At 37.7% G+C, this 26473-nt stretch overlaps 1 protein-coding gene across 1 annotated transcript in view; it reads right to left on the reverse strand.

Annotated features, from left to right (window-relative positions):
• Positions 1–26473, reverse strand: part of TBC1D32 (TBC1 domain family member 32) — a 262628-nt gene that overhangs the window by 127112 nt on the left and 109043 nt on the right. The window contains exon 22 of the mRNA XM_030809627.1: positions 13692–13808. Coding sequence (XP_030665487.1) covers positions 13692–13808 — 117 coding nt within the window. The remainder of the gene's footprint in view (positions 1–13691; positions 13809–26473) is intronic.

The raw sequence follows: 26473 nt of genomic DNA on the forward strand, positions 1-26473 counted from the left end.
TAACTTAACTAATAGAGTTAGAACAATTTTTCTTAAATGATTTTTATTTAATTCTAAGAACACTTTTATTATCACTACAGTATTATGTTATATTTTGCTTTCACGGTACTAGTGATGGATAAACTGGTTTGTACAATCTTTCATTAATTCATTTTTTATTTCAATAGGCTTTGGGGGAAAACAGATGGTGTTTGGTTATATGAATAAATTATTTAGTGGTGATTTCTGAGATTCTAGTGAACCCATCATCCAAGCAGTGTACACTGTACACAATGTGTGTAGTCTTTTATCCCTCACCCATCTCCTACTCTTTCCCCTCGAGCCCCCAAAGGCCACTGTATCATTCTTATGCCTTTGCATCCTCATAGCTAAGATCCCATATCTGGGTGAGAACATATGATGTTTGGTTTTCCATTCCAGTGTTACTTAGCTTAGAATAATAGTCTCCAATTCCATCTAGGTTGCTGTGAATGCCATTATTTCATTCCTTTATTATGGCTTAGTAGTATTACATGGTACATATATGCCACATTTTCTTTATCCACTTGGTGATTACCCAGCCCCATACAAGTAAAATGCTGTGGAAGACTCACTGGAGAGACTACACCCCTCACTGGTTTGGGGAACATCACTGTCCCAGTGGAACCTTGACCACACCCTGGAGCCCTACTCTTCCTCTCTGAACCTGAGCCAAACTGTGAGTGTCACAGAGCAAGGATAGTATGTGCTCCACTCAACAATGTACACACAGTTCCTCGATCACAGTGCTGAGCAAATGGCAGGCACTCCCTGTGTATCTGCTGAATAAATAAATGAATGAACAAACCCAGCACACATACACACACACACACACACACACAACCACACACATACACACACGACAAAAGGGATGTAATTACTGACCTAACAGAAATACAAATAACAATCAAAGACTACTATGAACACCTCTATGCAAACAATCTAGAAAACCTAGAAGAAAGGATAAATTCCTGGACACATATGCCCCCACAAGACTGAACCAGGAACAAAGTGATTCCCAGAAAAGGCCAATAACAAGCTCCAAAATTGAATAAGCAATAAATAGCCTACCAACCAGAAAAAGCCCAGGACCAGGTGGATTCACAGCTGAATTCTACCAGATATACAAGTAAGAGCTGGTACCATTCCTAATAAAATTATTCCAAAAAAATTGCAGAGAAGTACTCCTACCTAACTCATTCTATGAGGCCAGCATCATTCTGATAACAAAACCCGGCAGAGACACAACAAATAAAACTTCAGGTCAATATCCTTTTTTTTTTTTTTTTTTTTTGAGATGGAGTTTCACTCTTGTTGCCCAGGCTGGAGTGTAGTGGCATGATCTTGGCTCACTGCAATCTCTGCCTCCCGGTTTCAAGCAATTCTCCTGCCTCAGCCTCCTGGGTAGCTGGGATTACAGGCATGTGCCACCACACCTGGCTAGTTTTATATTTTTAGTAGAGACGGGGTTTCACCACGTTGGTCAGGCTGGTCTCAAACTCCTGACCTCAGACCTCAGGTGATCCACCTGCCTCAGGCCCCGAAAATACTCGGATTACAGGCGCGAGCCACTGTGCCCAGCCCAGGCCAATATCTTTGACGAACCTGATGCAAAAATCCTCAACAAAATACTTGCAAATGAAATACAGCAGCACATCAAAAAAACTAATCCACCACCATCAAGTAGGCTTTACCCCTTGGATGCAAGGTTGGTTCAACATATGCAAATCAATAAACATAATCCATCACATAAACAGGACTAAAGACAAAAACCAAATTATTATCTCAATAGATGCAGAAAAGGCTTTCAATAAACTTCAACATCCTTCGTGTTAAAAACTCTCAATAAACTAGATATTGAAGGAAGATATCTCAAAATAATAAGAACCTTCTATGACAAACCCACAGCCAACATCATACCATTCAGGCAAAAGCAGGAAACATTCTCCTTGAAAACTGGCACAAGACAAGGATGTCCTCTTTCACCATCCCTATTCAACATAGTATTGGAAGTCTTGGCCAGAGCAATCAGGTAAGAGAAACAAATAAAGGTCATCCAAATAGGAAGACAGGAAGCAAAACTATCCCTGTTTGCAGAGAGCATGATTCTGTATCTAGAGAACCCCAGAGTCTTGGTCCAAAAGCTCCTTCAGCTGATAAACAACTTCAGAAAAGATTCAGGATACAAAGTCAATGCACAAAAATCACTAGCATTCCTATACTCCAATAATAGCCAAGTCAAGAGCCAAATCAGGAATTCAATCCTATTCACAGCTGCCACAAAAATAATAAAATAAAATAAAATAAAATAAAATAAAATAAAATAAAATACCTAGGAATACAGCAAACCAGGAAGATGAGAGAACTCTACAATGAGAATTACAAAACACGGCTTAAAGAACTCAGAGATGATATAAACAAATGGAAAAATATTCGCTGCTTATGGATAGAATCAATATCATTACAATGGGCATACTGCCCAAAGCAATTTATAGATTCAATGATATTCCTATCAAACTAACAATGACATCCTTCACAGAACTATAAAAAACTATTTGAAAATTCATATGAAACCAAAAAAGAGCCTGAATAGCCAAGGCAATCCTAAGCAAAAAGAACAAAGCTGGAGGCATCATGTTACCTGACTTGGAAGGACTATAGTAATCAAAATAGTATAATATTGGTACAAAAATAGACACATAAACCAATGGAACAGAATAGAAAGCCCAGCAATAAAACTGCACACTTACAACTATCTGATCATCAACAAAGTTGACAAAAACAAGCAATGAGGAAAGAACTCCCTGTTTGATAAATGTGCTGAGATAACTGGCTAGCCATAAGCAGAAAACTGAAACTGAACCCCCTTTCCTTATATCATATACAAAAATTAGGTCAAGATGGATTAAAGACTTAAATGTAAAACCCAAAACTATAAAAACCCTGGAAGACAATATGGGCAATACCATTCCGACATACAAACAGGCAAAGATTTTGCCTTTGGATGCTTGGAGTGTTGATTCACCAGCTGGAAACCTGTGTGGTCTGTGGCACCTTTGCCTGAATTTTGCTCAGTCCCACTGGGCTCATTCCACCCACTCGGCCTGGCAAGCTGTGCTCATCTCAGGCTACCAACTCAGATCCCATGCCTGCCCAGGGTGAGCCAGACATGAAGCGGTGAGGGTTACGTGTATGAGCGAATGAGCATGGGGTCCAGCCACTGCTCAAAACCAGGCATGCCAGCTGCAGCAGGGTGGGCAGCTCCAGGCACCAGCATGGGTGCCAGCTTCCTGTGAGGCTGCAGCTGGACCAGGCATAAAGCAAGCAGCTTCTAGTACAGGCACCAGGGAACACAGCAGTGCCCAAAATCCTGGAGATGCCAGAAACCACAGAGCCCCAAAGAGGGTATCACAGCCATGGATCAAGGATCTCCTAGATCTGGGCTACCTGAAGGGCTAAAGCTCTTCTCCCTTTCTCTCTTCTCTCCTTCTCATTGCCCACAACAGGGTGAGCATGAGCAGGAGGCATGTTTCAGCCCTGTTTGTGTTACTGCTCTTTCAGTCTTCCCATTTGGTGGGTCCCAAGTTCTTGTCCCACATCCAGGAAGAATGAGGTATGTAGACAACTGGAGGGTGAGCAAAGCAAAGAGGTGCTTTATTGAGCAACAATACAGCTCTCAGGAGACCAGAAGTGGGTAAAGACTTTCTGCAGGGTGGTCGTCCTGATGTCTGCTCAGCACTCAGCTAAGAGGAGACCCACAATGTATATCTCCTCTCTGCAGGCAGGTTGTCCTGATGTCTGCTCAGCTCTCAGCTGAGAGGAGATGCACAGTGCATAGCTCCTCTCCACAGGCAGGGCGTCCCAACATCTGCCCAAGTCTGGCTGAGACTGGGGCTTTTATGGGCTTCAGAGGGATCAAAGTGCATGCTGATTTGTCCATGGGCAACCACAGTCAGGCTTGGAAAAAGCACCATAAGTCCTCACTCCAGTCTGCAGAATTGGCAGCCTGGCCGTCACACTTCAGGCCAACCCTGGCTTGAAGGTGGGGCTTCATCAGGGACCCACCACTATCTACCCACAGGCAGCTGAGTGCCTGCAGCTGTGCCTGGGAGGGTGGGACTCCCACCAGCTCCATGGGGCATGCAGGCCCAGCCTTGCCTTCCAAAATGAAGCTGACATCATGGCAGCCACTGCTCCAGATGGGCCACCACTGCCATCAATTTCATGACAAAGACACCAAAACCAATTGTGACAAGAGCAAAAATTCACAAATGGGATCTAATTAAAGTGCTTCCTCACAGCATAAGTATCAACACACTAAACAGACAATCTACAGTATGAGAGAAAATATTTACAAACTATGCATCTGACAAGTATCTACTATCCAGCATCTATAAGAAACTTAAAGAAATTTGCAAAAAAAAAAATCCCATTAAAAGGTGGGCAAAGGACATGAACAGGCACTTTTCAAAAGAAGACATATATGCGGCCAAGAAGCATATGAAAAAAGCACAATATTACTGATCATTAGACATGCAAATCAAAACTAAAATAAGATGCCATCTCACACCAGTCAGAGGGGCTATTATCAAAAGAGTAAAAGAGTAACAGATGATGGTGAAATTGTCGAGAAAAGAGAACACTTACACACTGTTACTGACAGTATAAATTAGTTCAACACTGGGGAAAGCATTCTGGCAATTGTCCCCAAAAAGCGATAAATAGAACTACCATTCAACCCAGCAATCCCATTACTGGGTGTGATGGTTAACACTGAGTGTCTACGTGTTGAATTGAAGGATGCAAAGTATTGATCCTGGGTGTGTCTGTGAGGGTGCTGCCAAAGGAAATTAACATTTGAGTCAGTGGGCTGGGGAAGGCAGACCCACCCCTAATCTGATGGGAACCATCAAATCAGCTGCCAGCAAATATAAAGCAGGCAGAAAAACATGAAAAGACAAGACTGGCATAGCCTCCCAGCCTACATCTTTCTCCCGTGATGGATGCTTCCTTCCCTCAGACATCAGACTCCAAGTTCTTTAGTTTTGAGTTTCAGACTGGCTCTCCTTGCTCCTCAAGCTTGCAGGCAGCCTATTGTGGGACCTTCTGACTGTGTAAGTTAATACTTAATACACTCCCCTTTATATGTATACTTTTATCTATCCTATTAGTTCTGCTCTCTAGGGAACCCTGACTAATACAGATTTTGATACCAGGAGTAGTTCTATAGGAAGAGAATATTAAGGTTGGAATTCTTTTATTGGTTTTGGGGTTTCTGGAGGACTCTACTTCTAAAAGTATGGAGAATACTGATAGTCATTGGTGTGAACTGTTGGTGTGAAGAGTTATGCAAAATAAATGCATTTGACACTCCTGATTCACCGCTCATGAGAGGCAAGGAATTTAGTGACTCTATATGTAATATGTTTGACCATATGTGGAAAACCAAGGAACATAATGAAGCTGGTTGGTTGCTTCTAAGTTCAGTGAACAAAGTGATGAAAGAAAATAATAAACTCAGAGATTCTGTCTCCTGGCTTCAGAAGAAGATACTGAGCCTCAAATCTGCTAAAATTGCCCTGGTTGAGAGTTTCATTTCCTGCAGAGAAAGAGCTGAAATTGTGGAAAAACAGACATAAGTTCTTATCACATGAGTGGCTGACCTGCAACAAAAGCTGCATGCACAGCCTCGCCAGGTGTCTACTGTTAAAGTGAGGGCATTGATTGGAAAAGAATGGGACCCTACTACTTTGAATGGGGACATGTGGGAGGACCCCATAGAACTGGGGACACTAAGTTTGTACACTATGATGAACCTTTTTTTGCCAGAAGAAACAGCTTCCCCATCCCCAGTAGTGGCAACATCCCCTCCCCAACCCATGGTGCCATCAGCCTTTTCACTTTTGTCTGAGGAGATAAACCCTGCACTGCCTGAGGCAAAAGTTATGGCCTCCCCTGAGGCAGTTGTCAGGCAAAAGAATGTTGATTCTCCTCAGGAGCTACCCCAACACCCTGTTTCCTTCTAGACCTATAACTGCACTAAAGTCCTGCAGGCCCCTAAAGGTGAGGTTGAGAGCATGATCTATGAGGAAACGCACTACACTCAACAGAACTGCTTGAGTTCTCCAATTTACATAAACAGAAATCTGGAGAACAGGCATGGAAATGGATATTAAGGGTATGGGATAATGGTGGGAGGAACACAGAGTTGAATCAGGCTGAATTTATTGCTTTGGCCCAAATAAGTAGGGACTCTGCATTTAATGTTGCAGCTTGAGGAGTTGAAAAAGGTTCTAATTGTTTAGTTGCTCAGTTAGCTGAAATATGGATTAAAAGATGGCCCAATGTGAGCAAGTTGGAAATGCCTGATGTCCCTTGGTTTAATATAGAGGAAAGGATCTCAAGTCTTAGGGAGATTGAGATGGTGAAGTGGATTAGTCACTTTAGAGCTACTCATCCCAGCTGGGAGGTTCCAGAAGATATACCCTTAACCAATGCCTTGCAAAATAGATTTGTGAGGGCCTCACCTACATCTTTGAAGAGCCCTGTAATCACTCTTCTCTGTATCTCAGATCTAAATGTGGGAACCAAATTCATTCACTACAAAATTTAAATAAAATAAGAATAATTGAATCCCGAGGTGGTGGGGGCCAAGGGGTGGCACTCAACCGTCAAAGGCCAGATGGGTGTAGCTACTGTAATGGACACCAGAGACAAAGCAGCAATCAGAATACTCCAACTCCTGTTGAGCTCTGGCACTGGCTAATCACGGTGTTCCTAGAAGTAAAATTGATAGGAAGCCTACTGCGTTCCTACTTCATTAATATAAGCAGAAAACTTCTAGGTCGAATGGACAAAAGACTAATTTGAATTACAAAAACAGAGAATCGTGGCCCCTCAATCAATTTCCAGACGAGCCAGTTTACAGACTCAGAACCCCTTGAATGAAGGGGAGGCCGGGTTCCCTTGAGGAAGGACCCCGCTATATTACTGGCAATTTATGCTGTGAATTTTTCTCCCATCCTTCCCCAAGGAGACCTCCGGCCTTTTACCCAGGGCAACAGTGCATTGGGGAAAGGAAAATGATCAGACATTTTGGGGACTACTGGACATTGGCTCTGAGCTGATGTTGATTCCAGGGGACCCAAAATGTCATTATGGTCCTCCAGTTAAAGCAGTGGCTTATGGCCATCAGGTAATTAACAGAGTTTTACCTCAGGTCCAACTTACAGCGTGTACAGTGGATCTCTGGACTCACCCTGTAGTCTTTTCCCCAATGCCAGAATACATAATTGTCATAGACATACTTAGCAGCTGGCAGAACCCCCACATAGGCTCTCTGACTGGTAAGGTGAGGGCTATTATGTTGGGAAAGGCCAAATAGAAGCCATTACAACTGCCTCTACCTAGAAAAATACTAAATCAAAAATAATATTGCATCCCTGGAGAAACTGCAAAGATTAGTGCCACCATCAAGGACTTGAAAGACGCAGGGATGGGGATTCCTAACACAGCCCCATTCAACTCTCCCATTTGGCCTGTGCAGAAGACAGATGGATCTTGAAGAATGCTACTGGATTATCCTAAGTTTAACCAAGTGGTGACACCAACTGCAGCTGCTGTACCAGATGTGGTTTCATTGCTTGAGTAAATTAACACATCTCCTGGTATGCAGCCACTGACTTGGCAAATGCCTTTATCTCTGTTCCTGTCCGTAAGGCCCACCAGAAGCAATTTGCCTTCAGCTGGCAAGACCAGCAATATACCTTTACTGTCCTACCTCAGAAGTATATCAACTCTCCGGCTTTGTGTCATAATCTTATCCAGAGAGAACTTGGATAAGGTGAGACATGGAATCAACCTAAACGCCCATCAATGACAAATCGAATAAAGAAAATGTGGACATATATACCATAGAATACTATGCAGCATTTAAAAAGAACAAGATCATGTCTTGCATGGGAACATGGATGGAGCTGCAGACAATCTAATACACGAACAAAAAATCAAATACCACATGTTCTCAGGTATAAGTGGGAGCTAAATGATAAGAACTCATGGACACAAAGAGGGGAACGTCAGACACTGGGGCCTATTAGAGGGTAGGGGGTGGAGAAGGGAGAGGAACAGAAAAGATAACTATTAGGTACTAAGCTTAGTACCTGGGTGATGAAATAATCTGTACAAAAAATCTCTGTAACATGAGTTTACCTATATAACAATCCTACACATGTACCACTGAAGCCAAAATGAGAGTTTTTAAAAAAAGAATACAAAAAGAAAACAAGATCAAGGTGTTAGGGAGGCACATTCTATCAGGTAATTTGTTGCCTATCGAGAGGGATGAATCAATAATGATTTCCAGGTTTCTGGTTCATTAAATTGTGTGGCTAATAGTACTGACAAAAACAGGAAACAGAACTGATTTGGGAAAGAGAAAACATTACATTCAGTTGTAGACACAGTAAGACTAAGATGCCTGGACTGTTCCAGATGCCCATTGTCTGGTAGGGTTCTAAATATAAAACTGGCAGTCAAGTCATATAGGTCAAAGAGTTGTCAGTGTGTAACTGAAGGCATGGAATTGGATGAGATCACTCTGGAGGCCATAGGACAAACAAAGCAAAAGAAGTCTATAAAGACAACTATGCAGGAGAGACCAGAAAAGAAGGAAGAGAACAAGAAGTAAGTAATGCCACAGCCATAGAAACAGAATTACACTAAGGAGTGGACAAACCATGTCAAATATTCCAAAGTGGTAAATTAAGTTAAAGAGGGTGGGGATGTGACATGATTTGGTTGTGTCCCCACCCAAGTCTCATCTTGAATTGTAGTTCCCATAATCTCCACATGTGACGGTTAACACTGAGTGTCAACTTGATTGGATTGAAAGATGCAAAGTTTTGATCCTGGGTGTGTCTGTGAGGGGGTTGCCAAAGGAGATTAACATTTGAGTCAGTGGGCTGGGAAAAGCAGACCCACACTTAATCTGGGTAGGCACTCTCTAATCAGCTGTCTGTGTGCCTAGAATATAAAGCACGAAGAAAAATGTGAAAAGACTATACTGGCCTAGGCTCTCAGCCTACATCTTTCTCCCCTTGATATACAGATACACATATATAGATATATAGAGAGATCTATCCTATTAGTTCTGTCCCTCTAAAGAACCCTGACTAATACACCACATGTCGTGGAAGAGACGTGGTGGTAACTGAATCATGGGGGCAGTTACCCCCATGCTGTTTTCATGATAGTGAGTTATCATGAGATATGATGGTTTTATAAGGGACTTTTCCCCCTTTGCTCAACACTTCTCTTGCCTGCTGCCATGTGATGAAGAATGTGTTTTCTTCCCCTTCCACCATGATTGTAAGTTTCCTGAGATCTCCCCAGCTGTGCTGAACTGTGAGTCAACTAAACCTCTTTCCTTTATAAACTACCCAGTCTCAAGTATGTCTTTATTAGCAGCATGACAGACTAATACAGGGAGGTTCCATTAGATTAGGGAATTACATATTTATTGGGTTTTGGCAGAACAATTTAAGTTAGGTAGTTGGGCAAAGATGCCAGATTATGGTGGCTTCCATGGTTGATAGAAGAGAAAGAAACAGAGACTTAAAGCACAGGCAAATTTTTCAGGAAGCTTAGGGTGGAGGGGAAGAAAGCAAGCTACAGTGTGGTAAATAAAAGAAGGCATAGATCAAAAGAGTTGTTTGTTTTAAAAGGAACTCATACACATGTTTAAATCATGACAGAAGGCAGTGATCTTTCTATAGGGTTAAAATATAATGCCTTTGGGAGAAACAGAGTAATATAACTGCAGTTAACTGTCTTAAGACCAAACAGAAAACAAATTTTTCCATAAGTGGAAAGATATATTTGAATATGCCCCACAGAGATACATGAAAACTTAAGAGAACAAACATTGAAGCCATCATTTTGGACTATATCATAAAACTAATTTGTACTTGTTTCTCATAGTCAATCTCGATAAAACCAATCATATTAGAACAATTATTTTCACTGGATGCATATAATGTGCTAGATTTATATACATCGAAGACAGCCTACTTTCTCTAAGATACTCCCATTGTAGTGGGAAATATAGGCACATAAATGACCAACAATAAAACTACAGGCATACCTTGTTTTATTGCATGTCACTTACTGTACTTTGCAGATAATATGCTTTTTTGAATATTTAAGATGTGTAGCAACGCTATGTCAAACAAGTCTACTGGGGTCATTTTTCTAACAGCATGTGTTCACTTTGTGTCTCTGCATCACATTTTGGTAATTCTCACAATATCACAAACTTTTCATAATTATTCTGTTATGAGGACCTGTGATTGGTAATCTTTGATGTTACTATTGTAATTATTTTGGGGCACCATGAACTGTATCCAGATAAGACAACAAACTTAATGGATAAATGTTGCTCTGATTGTTCCACCAACTGGTCAACCACCTATCTTTCTCTTTCTCCTGGGGCCTCCTTATTACCTGAGACACAACAATATTAAGATTAAGGCAATTAGTAACCTTATAAAACCTCTAAGCATTCAAATAACAGGAAAAGTTGAGTGTCTCCCACTGTACGTCAAAACCTAAAAGTGACTAAGCTTGGTGAGGAAAGCACGTCAAAAACTGAGACAGGCCAAAAGCTGGGCCTCTTGTGCCAATTAGCCAAGTTGTGCATGCAAAGAAAAAGTTCTTTAAGGAAATTAAAAGTGTTACTCCAGGAAACACATGAATAATAACAAAATGAAACAACCTTATTGCTGATATGAAGAAGTTTGAGTGATTTGAAGAGAAAATCAAACCAACCACAGCATTCCCTTAAGCCAAACCCTAATCCAGAGAAGGCTCTAACTCTCTTTAATTTTATGAAGGCTGAGAGAAATGAGGAAGCTACAGAAGAAAAGTTTGAAATTAACAGGTTGGTTCATGGGATTCAAGGAAAGAAGTTGTCTGAATAACATGAAAGTACAAAGTGAAGTAGCAAGTGCTGATGTAGAAGTTGCAAGTTATCCAGATCTAGCTAAGATAATTGATGAAGTTAGCTACATTAAAGAGATTTTTTTTTTTTTTTTTGAGACTGAGTCTCACTCTATCGCCTAGGCTGAAGTGCAGTGGCCTGATCCTGGCTCATTGCAACCTCCACCTCCCAGGTTCAAGTGATTCTCCCGCCTCATCCTCCCATGTAGCTGGGATTACAGACACACGCCACCATGTCCAGCTAATTTTTGTATTTTTAGTAGACACAGGGTTTCACCATGTTGGCCAGGCTGCTCTCGAACTCTGGACCTCAGGTGATCTCCCCACCTCGGCCTCCCAAAGTGCTGGGATTATAGGCATGAACCACGACGCCTGGCCAAGAGATTTTCAATGCAAACAAAACAGCCTTATATTGGAAGAAGATACCGTCTAGGACTTTCATAGCTAGAAGGGAGAAGTCAATGCCTGGATCCAAAGCATCAAAAGATAGGCTAACTCTCTTCTTAAGAGCTAACGCAGATGGTAACTTTAAGTAGAAGCCAATGCTCGTTTACCATTCCAAAAATCCTGGAGCACGGGAAAATTATGCTAAATCTACTCTGCCTGTGCTATATAAATGGAAAAATAAAGTAAATGACAGTACATATGTGACTACATGGGTTTACTGCATATTTTAAGCCTACCATTGAAAACTACTGCTCGGTAAAAAGATTCCTTTCAAAATACTACTGCTCACTGACAACACAACAGGTCACCTAAGAGCTCCGATGGAGATGTTTAAGGAGATTAATATTGTTTTTGTGCCTGCTAACATAACATCCATTCTGTAGCCCATAAATCAAGGAGTAATTTTGACTTTCAAATATTTAAGAAATATATTTTGTAAGGCTATAGCTGCCATAAATGGTGATTCCTCTGACAGATCTGGGCAAAGTAAATTGAAAACCTTCTGGAAAGGATTCACCATTAAGATGCCACATCTGTGATTCATGAGAAGAGGCCAAAATATCAACATTAACAGGAGGTTGGAAGAAGCCGATTCCAACCCTAATGGATGACTTAAAGAAGTTCAGTACTTCAGTAGAACAAGTAACTACAGATGTGGTGGAAATAGCAAGAAAACTAGAATTAAAAGTGGAGCCTGAAGATGTGACTGAATTGCTGCAATCTTAAAATCAAAATCAAACAGATGAGGAGTTGAGTTGTTTCTTATGGATGAGCACAGATGGAATCCACTCCTGGTGAAGATGCTGTGAACACTGTTGAAATAACAACAAAGGACTTAAAATATTACATAAACTTAGTTGATAAAGTAGTGAGTGGGTTGAGAGGATTGACCTCAATTCTGAAAGAAGTTCTACTGTGGGTAAAATGCTATCAAAAAATATCAAATACTTCAGAGAAATATTTCACAAAAGGTGTCAATTGATGCAGTGAACTTCACTGTTCTCTTATTTTCAGAAATTGCCAGAGCCACCCCAGCCCACAACAACCAACACACTCATCAGTCAGCTGCCATTGACAATGAGGTAAGACTCTCCACCAGCAAAACAGAATACAACTCACTGAAGGCTCAGATGTTTATTAGCATATTTTGACAATGAAGTATTTTCAATTAAGCAATAAACTTTTTTTAGACATAATTCTATTGCACACTTTAGACTAAAGTATAGTGTTAACATAACTTTTACATGGGAAAACAAAAAATTTGTGTGACTTCCTTCATTGCAATGTTCATGTTATTGCGGTGGTATGGAACTGAACCTGCAATAATTCTGAGGTATACCTGTACTTAAGAAGTGCCAACATACAAGTAAGCACAAAATACAACTGAAAAGCTTCAAGGAAAAGAAGATAAGAGAATCTAAGTTAATGTTAAATGATAGAAGTACCTATCTTTTTATTTCACATCATACAAGCTATTAAAAGTTTCCCAAAGTAGATAAAATTTTTAAAAATCCAAGTATTTAGGGTTAACAGGTTTAAAAGTATTCAAAAGGGCAAAACTATGTTTATGAAAACAATATCACATAGGATGAAGCGACCAGAAAATGAAAAGGAATGATCAATAATAAAATTTCAATATCAAGTCTTTACTAATCCTTATATGCATATACGCATATGTTTCTACGTGTTTAATTCATAAATGTACCCAAAGATAAGGAAGAAAATATCCCCTAGTGATTAAAACAAGTTATTTATCTGTGAATATTAGTACAACATAGGTCTCAAATTAAATAAACTTGTATATACTGCCCTCATGGGGCAATAATATGTAGTTCATTAAAATATAAGCAGAAAATGTAGTGGACTCCATGGATACAATTTATTCCTAATTATCCTAGCCAATGAAGGAGCATCACTGGTTTGACTAATAATGTAGTGAGTCATCTAAAAATCACTCATACGTAAACTTCTATTTATGCCAAGTATCTTTCCTTGTTGGAGTTAACCTCGTATTCTGATAGGTGTTGGGAATGTTAGGTGACCTGGATCAAAGATTCCATGCATAGAAAATTCAAAAGTTGATATAATTCATGCAGGATTAATCAAATCAGCCCTTAAATGCCATTACATAATGCTTCTTTTTTCTCTTCTTGGTCAAATTGCATTTTTACTACCAATCTCAAATAGTAGCATTTATAACAGAGAAAGATTTAAAGAAAATGACTTACAATAACACACGTTGGGACTTCACGAAGAGAATATTCTGTTTTATTAGGAAGATCTTGATTCCTTACAAGCTCATAAATAGCAGGACAGGATAACAAGTTCACCAGTGCTAAAAACGACTAGAGGGAAAGAAAACAATCATTTAAATGATTCATTTTTGTCAACCACATCCATGGAGAGTCACTAATGTAGTTTCCTATCTGCATGACTTTGAGGGCTCATTTTTAAATATACCTAATTCCCAGAAGTTTGAAGTATGTACATACATGATAAGTACAAAACAGTTAACATGCATAGCAATCATCTATAAGCTGACAATGCATGATGTAACAGCCATTACGTACATATATGAAATTTGGAATATGCTTTAAAATATCATATATCTCTTAAAAGTTTGGTTCTGACAAAAATTCAATAATCCATCTTTCTCATTCTTTGCACTGTCATATCCAATATGTAAGAAAATGCAAGGGAATAATAGTTAGGGACTCTGGGGCAAGATAATAAATTCTATATATTTTTGCCCTCAAACCATGAGGCTATCTTTTAACTACATTCACTGAAAATCCAACTAACCTAAATATGATAGCTAATTTTTAAAAGCCATGGCTTTTCCTATCAAAGCTAACTTATTTTCTGGTGCAATTTTACCACTCTCTCCATGAAATATTTAAGCTCTTCACTCTCATTGCATCTTATTAAACACAACTAGAATATTTTTCTCAGCCACATTTTTTCTTGGGCTCCCCAGCTCAAAACCATGCTGTGGTTGCCCATCACTAAGCATCAAATCTAAACTCCTTAGCATGGCTTTCAAGGCACTTCTCTAATTGACACGATTCTACTCTTCACAGTCTTAAAAGCCTCATTTCCTAGTATTCCTCAGCATGAAGTCGCCACTTCAGTCAATCAAATCTGCCTGTGGTCTCCTTCAACTGACTGCCACCTATACATACTTTTTTATCCTAGTAACACACTTCTCCTGCCCTCCACTTACTCATTATCTCACTTGATATGCTTTCAAAATATGTCACATCTTTTCTGAAGACTTTCCAATTAACTCTATGCACATCTAGAAGTCCTATGTTCTGTCAATACTTGTATCTTTTGCTTGCATTATATTAATTGTACTTACTTGTAACTGTAAAGTTTTCTGCTTTACATTTTCTAAAAATTTTCACTAGAGTCAGAAACTTTGAGAACCAGACATACTGAGATATTTCACTAGAACCAGAAATTTGAAAATTCAGAAAATTAAAAAGAACATTTAATTCAATCTCATTTAATAGATGAAAAAAATTGAGCTCAAGTGAAGTGGCTTGGCCAAAGACACACACTCAGGAATTTGGTAGCAAAAATAATCTGTATTTTCTTATTTCCAGACTCAAGTTAGTCATTAGAAATTATAATATAATCTTCAGACACTATTTGACACCGACACCCTTGTTCTACATCCTTCTTTGAGGACCTAGAAAGTCAAGTCCATGTTATATCTCCTCCCTTAGTATGCCAAAATGCAATGTTATTTAGCAAATAACAGTGGCTACATAATGAATATATTTAACACACAGTGGTTTTTAATAAAGGCTATTTCTGTCTAAAAAATGAATTCACATTAAACTTACTGAAATCATCCTTATTTTTCCCTATAATACAATATTCCCTAAAATGAAGAAGGAATTTCTAACCAATTCAAGAAGAAAATAATCCATGATTAAAAGCTAATAACTATTTGGATAGTAATGAAGTTATAAACAAACAACCCCATCAAAAAGTGGGCAAGGGACATGAACAGACACTTCTCAAAAGAAGACATTTATGCAGCCAAAAAACACATGAAGAAATGCTCATCATCACTGGCCATCAGAGAAATGCAAATCAAAACCACAGTGAGATACCATCTCACACCAGTTAGAATGGCCATCATTAAAAAATCAGGAAACAACAGGTGCTGGAGAGGATGTGGAGAAATAGGAACACTTTTACACTGTTGGTGGGACTGTAAACTAGTTCAACCATTGTGGAAGTCAGTGTGGCGATTCCTCAGGGATCTAGAACTAGAAATACCATTTGACCCAGCCATCCCATTACTGGGTATATACCCAAAGGACTATAAATCATGCTGCTATAAAGACACATGCACACGTATGTTTATTGCGGCACTATTCACAATAGCAAAGACTTGGAACCAACCCAAATGTCCAACAACGATTGACTGGATTAAGAAAATGTGGCACATATATACCATGGAATACTATGCAGCCATAAAAAATGATGAGTTCATGTCCTTTGTAGGGACATGGATGAAACTGGAAAACATCATTCTCAGTAAACTATCGCAAGGACAAAAAACCAAACACTGCATGTTCTCACTCATAGGTGGGAATTGAACAATGAGAACTCATGGACACAGGAAGGGGAACATCACACTCTGGGGACTGTTGTGGGGTTGGGGGAGGGGGGAGGGACAGCATTAGGAGATATACCTAATGCTAAATGACGAGTTAATGGGTGCAGGAAATCAACATGGCACATGGATACATATGTAACAAACCTGCACATTGTGCACATGTACCCTAAAACCTAAAGTATAATAAAAAAAAAAAAAAAAGAAGGCAAAAAAAATAATCTTTTAGAGAAAAGGAAGAAAAGGATGGTGGAACATGTGTCCACTGGGAGTTGTAGTTCTTAGAAACCTGTTCCAGGACTTTCATAACTTGTCAAATATTTGAAATAAATGTAGCATTTAAAAAAAAAATAACTAATACAATAAATTAGTTGCCATTTAATGAATGCCTCTGTAAAGAGAACACTACATGAGAAGTACGCACTATAGAAAAAGGAGAAAAAGATTGCCAAGGAAAGAATGTTTAAGAAATATGTCTATTAATTATACATAAAATGAACTGCAGAAAAACTGGAGGGTTCATAGTCACCTAGGAAACTACTGTATAAACTTTTTTTTTTTTTTTTTTTTTTTTTTCTGGCTAACATGGTGAAACCCCGTCTCTACTAAAAATACAAAAAATTAGCCGGGCGTGGTGGCGGGCACCTGTAGTCCCAGCTACTCGGGAGGCTGAGGCAGGAGAATGGCGTGAACCCGGGAGGCGGAGCTTGCAGCGAGCCAAGATTGCGCCACTGCACTCCAGCCTGGGGGACAGAGAAAGACTCCGTCTCAAAAAAAAAAAATAAAATAAAATAAACTTCTCTAATCACCGGCTATTAACTAGAAAGATTATTAATAAAACAGATTTCATTATAGCTTTATTTTTAATCCAATTTAGTTTATCCTGAGAACACAGATGAATCAAAAAATACAAGCTAATAATGCTTTATAATTTAAATCTGCAAAGATGTTTTAATGTAATGTCCTTAATATTAATCCAGCAATATTTGGATACTATCATGAATAAATCCTTTATTTTATGTTTAAAGAATCTTTTCTACCATAATCTTAAAAGATTACAAAAAAGCCTTTAAAAATGTCTATTTTGGTAGAAAAAGAAATATAATCTTTATAAATCACATATTATCAATAGTATATTGAGCATTTTTGTATTATTTATACATGAAGAATTCAACTGATGATTATGGAATCTCTCTTCACGTAAGAAATAAAATGATGTGGACCACATACAATCAAGGTAAGGTGTGATATGCTACTCTAAGCAAATCAAGTAAAACTTTAGGTAAAAATAATTCAACAACTGTATTCAAACTAAAACAACCTGAACGGAATTTTAAAGAAGGTTGAGAAGATTTCAGCAGCTTGTTTCTAGAAGAAATACATCCATTTCTCACACACTGGGCATTTTAAAAGATGTTAGCTTTGTGCAAAATTGTGATGTATTAAGCATTTCTGGAATAAAAACATATACAATGTAATTACTGGTTCCCACAAACACACATTATAAGATGTTGCTAATATCAGATATTAATTATCTTAAAATTTATAGTAGCACAAAACATAAATCTATGTCATCAATGTTTTGAATAGAAGAATGAGATTTTATGCAATAATGATAAGGAAACTAATGAAAAGTCAACCTTTGATATATTTTTAAAACTAAAGCATAAAATTAATTCCCCAAGTCAAGAAGTTTTCTTATAAATTAAAATATTTCAGGTTGATAATGATCTTCTATTCACTTATTTATTCACTAAAAATATTTTAGTGCCAGCTGCTTATCAGCAATTGTGCCAAATGCTAACAATAAAAATATGAATAAAGGCATGGTCCCTGCCCTCAAGGACTCATAGTGTAGTGCAGGACAAAATACACTGTTAAATCACTTAAAATAGCGCCTAAACGTTCTCACGTTACTGCAATATGGACAGAAACGGGGGGATATAAGGATGACACTCTTCAGCAATGTAGGGAGAGGTGAGAGGTAAGTCTGTGTAAGTGGCAGGCAGGCAGTCAGGCAGAGATGTGCTACGTTAATAAGCTCTATCTTTATCCTCTAGGGAAAGAAAAGGGCAAAGTGTTTTCAGAAAAGTAGTGGGAATTAAATTTTACATTTTAAATAGAATGCTCTAAAGAAAAATGGTTTTGAGGGTAGACAATATAAGGGAGTAACAAACAAATTAGAATTTGGAAGCTGTAAGACTGTCAGAGATACATTACACCTATTAGAGCACAGATGTATTAAAAACATGTCCAATAGACAGAATAATCAAATAGTTACTCATAAGGTTAGTGCTCAGGGAATACATGTTTTAGGAGTAAAGGAAAGGTCTGTGAAGACTATGTGTATAAAGTATTCTATTCTTTAAAGTAGTATGGACAAGAAGGGGAGAAGGAAGACTGAATAGTGATAATAATTTAACTGCTATTATTATATGAGCATTTACTTTTGGCGAAATGCTATAGTACAATATTTACATACATTATCTATTTTAATCCTTAATATGTACAACTGTAAGACCATTGTAAGGAACACCTGGCTTCTGATGCCAAGTCTCACTGACTCTAAAGCAGGGGTGTCCAATATTTTGGCTTCCCTGGGCCACACTGGAAGAAGAAGAATTGTCTTGGGCCACACATAAAATACAGTAACAATAGCTGATGAACTAAGAAAATAAAAATAAAAACTGCAAAAAAAATCTCATAATGTTTTAAGAAAGGCTATGAATTTGTGCTGTGCCACATTCAAAGCTGTCCTGGGCCAAATGCAGCCCATGGGCCGCAGGTTCAACAAGCTTGCTCTAAAGTCTCTGCTATGATGTAAACCACTAGAAGACACTAAGAATGCATTTAGATTCAGGGAGAGGATATGTTGTTTGGGCTGGTGGAGTGAGAAGGGTGTTACTTGTTTTTGGATGAGAGAATCAAGCCATCTTCAAATAGTTTTACATTTTTTTTCCAATCTGTATGCCTTCTATTTTTTCTTGCCTTATTATACTTACATAATATAATGTAAATAAAAGTAGTAAGAGTCAACCAAATTTAGAGTCAATATTTTACCATTAAATATGATGCAAACTGTATGTTTTCCAAAAACAGCATTTATCAGATTATGGATTAAATCATTTGAATTTTTATCATAAATGTATATGAAATTTAGTAAAATGTTTCCACATATGTTGAAATAATATTAAGAGTTTTTTTATTCTTTAATACGGTAAGTTGTATTTTTGTACTGAAATGTTTAACCAACTTTATGTTCCTGGAATAAATCCCACTTGATCATAATAAACGGTCCTTTTATATACTGCTGAATTCCAATTGATAATATAGTATTTTAAAAAAAACGTTCTGTCTATATTCATCAGGCTATAGATCTATAATTTTCTTCTTTTTTGGTGATGTTTTTATATCAGTGTTATGCTGGCCTCATAAATTAGAAACAGTTTCCTCTACCTGTTTTCTGAAAAAGCTTGTGTGAGATCGGTGTTCTTTCTCCTACAAATGTTTCATAGAATCCACTGGTGAAACCATCTCTTTTTCTCTGTGTAAGGTTCTTAATGACAAATTCAATTTCTTTAACAAATGCATACCTATTTTTTTTTTTATTGAGTCAGTTTTGGTAACCCTACTTTTAAAGAAAATTTGCCAATTAGATCTTAGTTGTTGAGTTAATGACCTAAAACAAATCATAATATTCACTTATTATCCTTTAATATCTGTGGAATCATTAGTCTTACCCTTCTTTCATTTTTGATATTGGTAATTTTGGATCTCTCTTATTTTTGTCATCAATCTAGTGAGGGGTTTATCACTTTTAATAATCATTTCCGAAAATCACATTTGGATTTGTTATTACTCTTCAGTTTGTTCTGTTTCATTGATTTCTGCTCTAATGTTTATTATTTCCCTTGTTGCATTGGTTTTGGGTGTAATTTGCTCTTCTTTTTCTACTCCCTTTGAGTGGAAGCTAGTGTCAGTAATTTTAGATCTTTCTTATTTTCTAATATAAATATTAAAGTTAAAAATATCCCTCTTAGGACTGCTGCAACTATAACCACAAATTCTGATGTATTTTTATTTGCATCCAGTTTGAAATATTTCCTAATTTCCCATGTGACTTCTTTGAGCTACAAGTTATTTGTAAGTATGTGGTTTAATTTCCAAGTATCTTTTTTTCTAGTTTCTAGTTCTTGATTTTTAATTCATTTCATTGTAGTTACAGAATATACTTCATATTATTCCAATTATCTTAAATTTATTTAGACTTGCATTTAGCCCAACATGGTCTATCTTTGAGGATATGCCATGTGTTCTTGAAAAGAATGTGTATTCTGCAGTCACCGAGTATAATATTCTATAAATATCAAATGGTTAATAGTGGTATTCCAATCATGTTAATTCTTAACAGAGAGCTCTTGATCTGTTCTAGCAATTGCTAAGATAAATGTTAAAATCTTCAACTCTGATTGCAGATTTGCCTACTTCTTCCTTAAATTCTATTTTAATACTACATATATTTTAAATATTTTATTAGGATCATACTGATTCATGATTATGTCTTTCTGGTGTATTGACCATATTGATATTATCATTATAAAATGTGTCTCTTAATCTGATAGTTTTTCCTTTTATTTCTGACACTAAATGTGGCCATGTCAGTTTTCTAATGTATATTGCTTCTTTGTATATATTTTTGCCATCCAACTTATCTTTGTCTTTAAAGTGAACTTCTTCTAGAACTCTGCCACCTGCCCCAGAGAGCCTTCTCTGTACCTACAATTACCTCGCCTGCCCTCCCTCCATAACACCCAGTATCCTGACCTTTACAATAATCACTTTCAAAGATTTTCTTGTGGTTTTATTTCTCAGGTGTACATATCTAGACACTATAATTTTGTCTTTCCCATTTTCAAGACTTGATATGTCATTTAAAGTTTCTTTTAATCTACAGGCATTCATCTTCTCCCTCTCCTTTCTTCTCATTTCATCTGTTGACAAGCTCAGGCCATTTGACCTGTAAAGTTTCCACCAGTCTGGATTTTAGCAAGTGCACAGTCAGGGAGCAGTTCAGCCTGTTCTTCCATCCTTTGGATATATGCAGTTTCCATATTCTGCAAACTGGCAGCTGAATCTAAAGGCTTGGTCAAATTAGATACCTTGGTAAGACTAGAGGTGGTGATTTATTCTTTCATTAGAGGGCACATTAATAATGTTTAGCTGTTTCTGTTTCGGTGATGTTAAGGTGACTCAATTAATTCTTGCAGACTGCAAATGATGACATTCTAATTTCATCATTTAAAAAAAATTATTAGTTGGGATAATTCATGAAAAAGAGGCACTACCTTCACCTACTATTTGGTTACCCAGTGGCAGAGTTCTGATATGGTTTGGCTCTTTGTCCCTACCCAAATCTCATCTCAAAATGTAATCCCTACATGCCAAAGGAAGGACCTGGTGGGAGCTGATTGGATCATGGGTGCAGTTCCCCCATGCTGTTCCCATGATAGTGAGTTCTCCTGAGATCTCATGGTTTAAATGTGTTTGGCAGTTCCCCTTCACTCTCTCTGTCTCCAGCAGCCACATAAGATGTGCGCCTTGCTTCCCCTTCGCCTTCCTTCCTGAATGTAAGTTTCCTGAGGCCTCCCTAGACATGTGGAACTATGAGTCAATTAAACCTCTTTTCTTTATAAATTACCTAGTCTCGGGTAGTTCCACATAGTAGTGTGAAAATGGACTAAAACAAGTTCATACAGGAAAGGCACAATAAATGCTATTATTTTAGTAAACAAGTTTCAAGATAATGAATTGATTCTTGGTCATTCTCTGAGCATAACCAATGTTTAAAAATATTATTTAATAGTTTTTCTTTCATATCCACATTATGCATCATGACTAATTAAACATACTAATGCTGATAATACTTTCTACCATTTATTGAGTGCCTACTATATGCCAAGCATTCTACCATATACTTTTATAAATTATCACAGTTCGACATGCTAAAAGTTATTGGTAAATATATTAAAATATTTAACACTGGTTAACTACATTTGCCTACCACCTAAAATGTAATTTCATTTTGTTTCTAATTATAGTTCAGTAGAGATGGTTATCAACATGCAACTTAGGTGATGTTAAGCCACCTGTAATTAAAGTGAATCAGAACATGTTTATTTTACTAAGTGTCCACAGAAAAAATAAAGTTAATTTCTTTTTTACTGGTAAATGTTATTGAAATCTGATATGTATATATCTGATAATATATATATACACAAACACACATATATATACACACACGTGTGTATATATATTTGCCACTTGTGTGGTGTTTTTAGTTATTTTTATTTCAATAGGTTTTTGGGGAACAGATTGTATGGTGTTTCTATTTATTTATTTTTATTTCAATAGGTTTTTGGGGAATAGATAATGTCTGGTTACATGAACAAGTTCTCTTAGTGGTGATTGCTGAGACTTCGGTGCACCCACCACCTGAGTAGTGTACCCTGTACCCAGTGTGTAGTCTCTTATCCCTCACCATTCCCAACCCTTTCCCCTGAGTCCCCGAAGACTGATGTATCATTCTTATGCCTTGGTGTCCTCATAGCTTAGCTCACACATATGAGTGAGAACATACAATGTTTGGTTTTCCATTCCTAAATATTTCACTTAGAATAATAGTCTCCAATTCCATCCAGGTTGCTGGATGTTGCTGGAGTTGATTTTTTGCATAAGGTGAAAGAGGAGGAACCAGTTTCATTCTTCCACATGTGGCTTGCTAATTATCCCAGCACCATTTTTTGAATAGGGTGTGCTTCCCCCACCTTGTTTTTGTTTGCTTTGTCAAAGATCAGTTGGCTGATCTTTTTATGGCTGAGTAGTATTCCATGGTATATATATACCATATTTTCTTTATCTACTCATTGATTGATGTGCACGTGGGCAGTTCCATATTTTTGCAATTGTAAATTGTGCTGCTATGAACATGCATTTGCAAGTATCTTCTTTGTATAATGACTTCTTTTCCTCTGGGTAGATACCTAGTAGTGGGATCGCAGGATCAAATGGTAGATCTACTTTTAGTTCTTTAAGGAATCTCCATGCTGTTTTCCATAGTAGTTATACTAGTTTACATTCCCACTGACAGTGTAAAAGTGTTCCCTTTTCACTGCATACATGCCAAGGTCTATTTTTTTTAAATTTTTTGATTATGGCCATTCTTGCAGGAATAAGGTGGTATCACATTGTGGTTTTGATTTACATTTCCCTATTAGTGATATTGCACATTTTTCCATATGCTTGTTGGCCATTTGTATATCTTCTTTAGATAATTGTCTATTCACGTCCTCAGCCCACTTTTTGATAGGGTTGTTTGTATTTTTCTTGCTGATTTGTTTGAGTTCTTTGCAGATTCTGGATATTAGTCTTTTGTCAGATGTACATACAGATTGTGAAAATTTTCTCCCACACTGTGGGTTGTCTGTTTACTCTGCTGATTATTTCTTTGGCTGGGCAGAAGCTTTTTAATTTAATTAAGTCCCATCTATTTATCTTTGTTTTTGTGGCATTTGCTTTTGAATTCCTAAAGTCTTTACCTAAGCTAATGTCTAGAAGGGTTTGGTTTTTCTGATGTTATCTTCTAGAATCTTTATGGATTCAAATCCTAGATTTAAGTCTTTGCTTGATCTAGAGTTGATTTTTCTATAAGGTGAGAGATGAGGATCCAGTTTCATTCTTCTACATGTGGCTTGCTAATTACCCCGGCACTATTTTTTGAATACAGTATACTTTCCCCACTTTATTTTTTTGTTTGCTTTGTCGAAGATTAGTTGGCTGTATTTGACTTTATTTCTGAGTTCTCTAATTCTGTTACATTTGGTCTGTGTGCCTATTTTTATACCAGTACCATGTCGTTCTGTTAGCTGTAGCCTTGTAGAATAATTTGAAGTTGTTTAATGTGATGCCTCCAGATTTGTTCTTTTTGCTTAGCCGTGCTTTGCCTATGCGGGCTCTTTGTTGGCTCCATATACATTTTAGGCTTGTTTGTTCTAGTTCTGTGAAGAATTATGGTGGTATTTTGATGGGAATTGCATTGAATCTGTAAATTGCTTTGGGAAGTATAGCCATTTTCACAATATTGATTCTAGCCATCCATGAACATGAAATGTCTTTCCATTTGTTTGTGTTGTCTGATTTCTTTCAGCAGTGTTTTGTCGTTTTCCCTGTAGAGGTCTTTCATGTCTTTGGTTAGGTATATTCCTAAGTATTTTATTTATTTATTTATTTTTGCAGCTATTGTAAACAGTTTGAGTTTTTTATTTGATTCTCAGCTTGGTGTTCATTATTTCTTTTTCCTGCTGGGTTTGGTTTTGGATTATTCTTGTTTCTCTAGTTCCATGAGGTGTGACATTCGATTGTATATTTGTGCTCTTTCTGGCATTTTGATGTAGGCATTTAATGCTATAAACTTTCCTCTTAGCCCCACTTTTGCTGTATCCAGAGGTTTTGATAGGTTGTGTCACTATTATCATTTGGTTCAAAAAATGTTTTAATTTCCATCTTGATATCATTGTTGGTCCAATGATCACTCAGGAGCAGGTTATTTAATTTCCATGTATTTGCATGGTTTTGAGGTTCCTTTTGAAGTTAAAATCCAATTTTATTCCACTGTGGTCTGACAGAGTACCTGATATAATTTTGATTTTCTTTTTTTAATTTTGTTATTATAATACTTTAAGTTTTAGGGTACCTGTGCACAATGTTCAGGTTTGTTACATATGTATATATGCGCCATGTTGGTGTGCTGCACCCATTAACTCATCATTTAACATCAGGTATATCTCCTAATGCTATCCCTCTCCGCCCTCCCCACCCCACAACAGTCCCCGGTGTGTGATGTTCCCCTTCCTGTGTCTATGTGTTCTCATTGTTCAATTCCCACCTACGAGTGAGAACATGCGGTGTTTGGTTTTTTTTCCTTGCAATAGTTTGCTGAGAATGATGGTTTCCAGCTTCATCCATGTCCCTACAAAGGACATGAACTCATCATTTTTTATGGCTGCATAGTATTCCATGGTGTATATGTGCCACATTTTCTTAATCCAGTCTATCATTGTTGGAGATTTGGGTTGGTTCCAAGTCTTTGCTATTGTGAATAGTGCCGCAATAAACATATGTGTGCATGTGTCTTTATAGAAGCATGATTTATAATCCTTTGGGTATATACCCAGTAATGGGATGGCTAGGTCAAATGATATTTTTTTTCCTTTTTTTTTTTTAGCAGCCTTAAACAACATACATTTATTATCTCACAGCTTCTGTGGTTCAGAAGCCTGAGCATGACTTAGCTGAGTCCTCTGCACAGGGTCTCATGAGCAGGCAGAGGTAAAATTCTACATGTGGTCACCTACATTTCCAAGGTGGGATTTTACATCTGTATGATGACACTGGACATGAAATGACCCATGCCACTTTATCTCACTACCAAGTATCTGTGAGAGAAGTTCCATTTCTCTGCACGTACAGAGCATTCTAACGTTTTTAAGGTGCTACTGCATGCAGACGTCTCATTTGATCTGATAACAAACATACAGGGTAGCAGTGAGAGAAAATACTTGAAGTCTAAATTTTGCAGGAGACAAGCTGACAGGGAGGTGGACCTGCCTGAGTTCACATGATTGGTAAGTGCAAATGGGAAGATAATCTGCATGGGAACCATGTCTGCTTTCAATGGTTCTGTAGAAAATAGGCCATGGTGCCAGTGAAGAGATAGCCCTGACAAGACCGGCAGGGAGATGGAAGCCTTGCTGAACCTGCGGGAAGTGTAGAAAAGTGTGGTAAAGTCATAAGATGTGGGATCAGGGAAGCTGTTGAAAACCAAGCATATTGTCAGGGAGCAGAGAGTTGATCTGCTCTGGTGTACAATGGGTTCCTTTCCCAGATACATCTTGAGATGGTGCTCTGGAATATTTCTCTCATTAGAGGTTGTTCCCAAGATAAGAGGGAGAAAATCAAATGAAAAAGAAATCTGCTGCGGACCAAATTTGACTTCCATTAAATATTGCTTTCAAGCTTTCTAAAATAACTAAGAGTATCTATGGGCACTTCAGACTCAGAAAAAAATAGAAGAAAATGACAAGCTTGTTTTCAATTTTTCTTGCATTTTCCTGGCACTGACTTAGTAACAGAATACTGACTTCATTTGGAGAGTTGAATTTTTCAGGGCATACAGGCTTTGCCATTACATACTGTGATAGAAAGCATCTCCTGAGTCTCTCATCCTCTGAGAAGGGTCCCACACCACTCTCTTCTGCAGAGGGGCCTCACAGTAACCATGTATCTATTCTGTGGCTCCCCTTCCAGAAATAGTGGATGAAT

The sequence above is a fragment of the Nomascus leucogenys genome, chromosome 3 (assembly GCF_006542625.1).
Source record: "Nomascus leucogenys isolate Asia chromosome 3, Asia_NLE_v1, whole genome shotgun sequence".
Lineage (NCBI taxonomy): Eukaryota > Metazoa > Chordata > Mammalia > Primates > Hylobatidae > Nomascus > Nomascus leucogenys.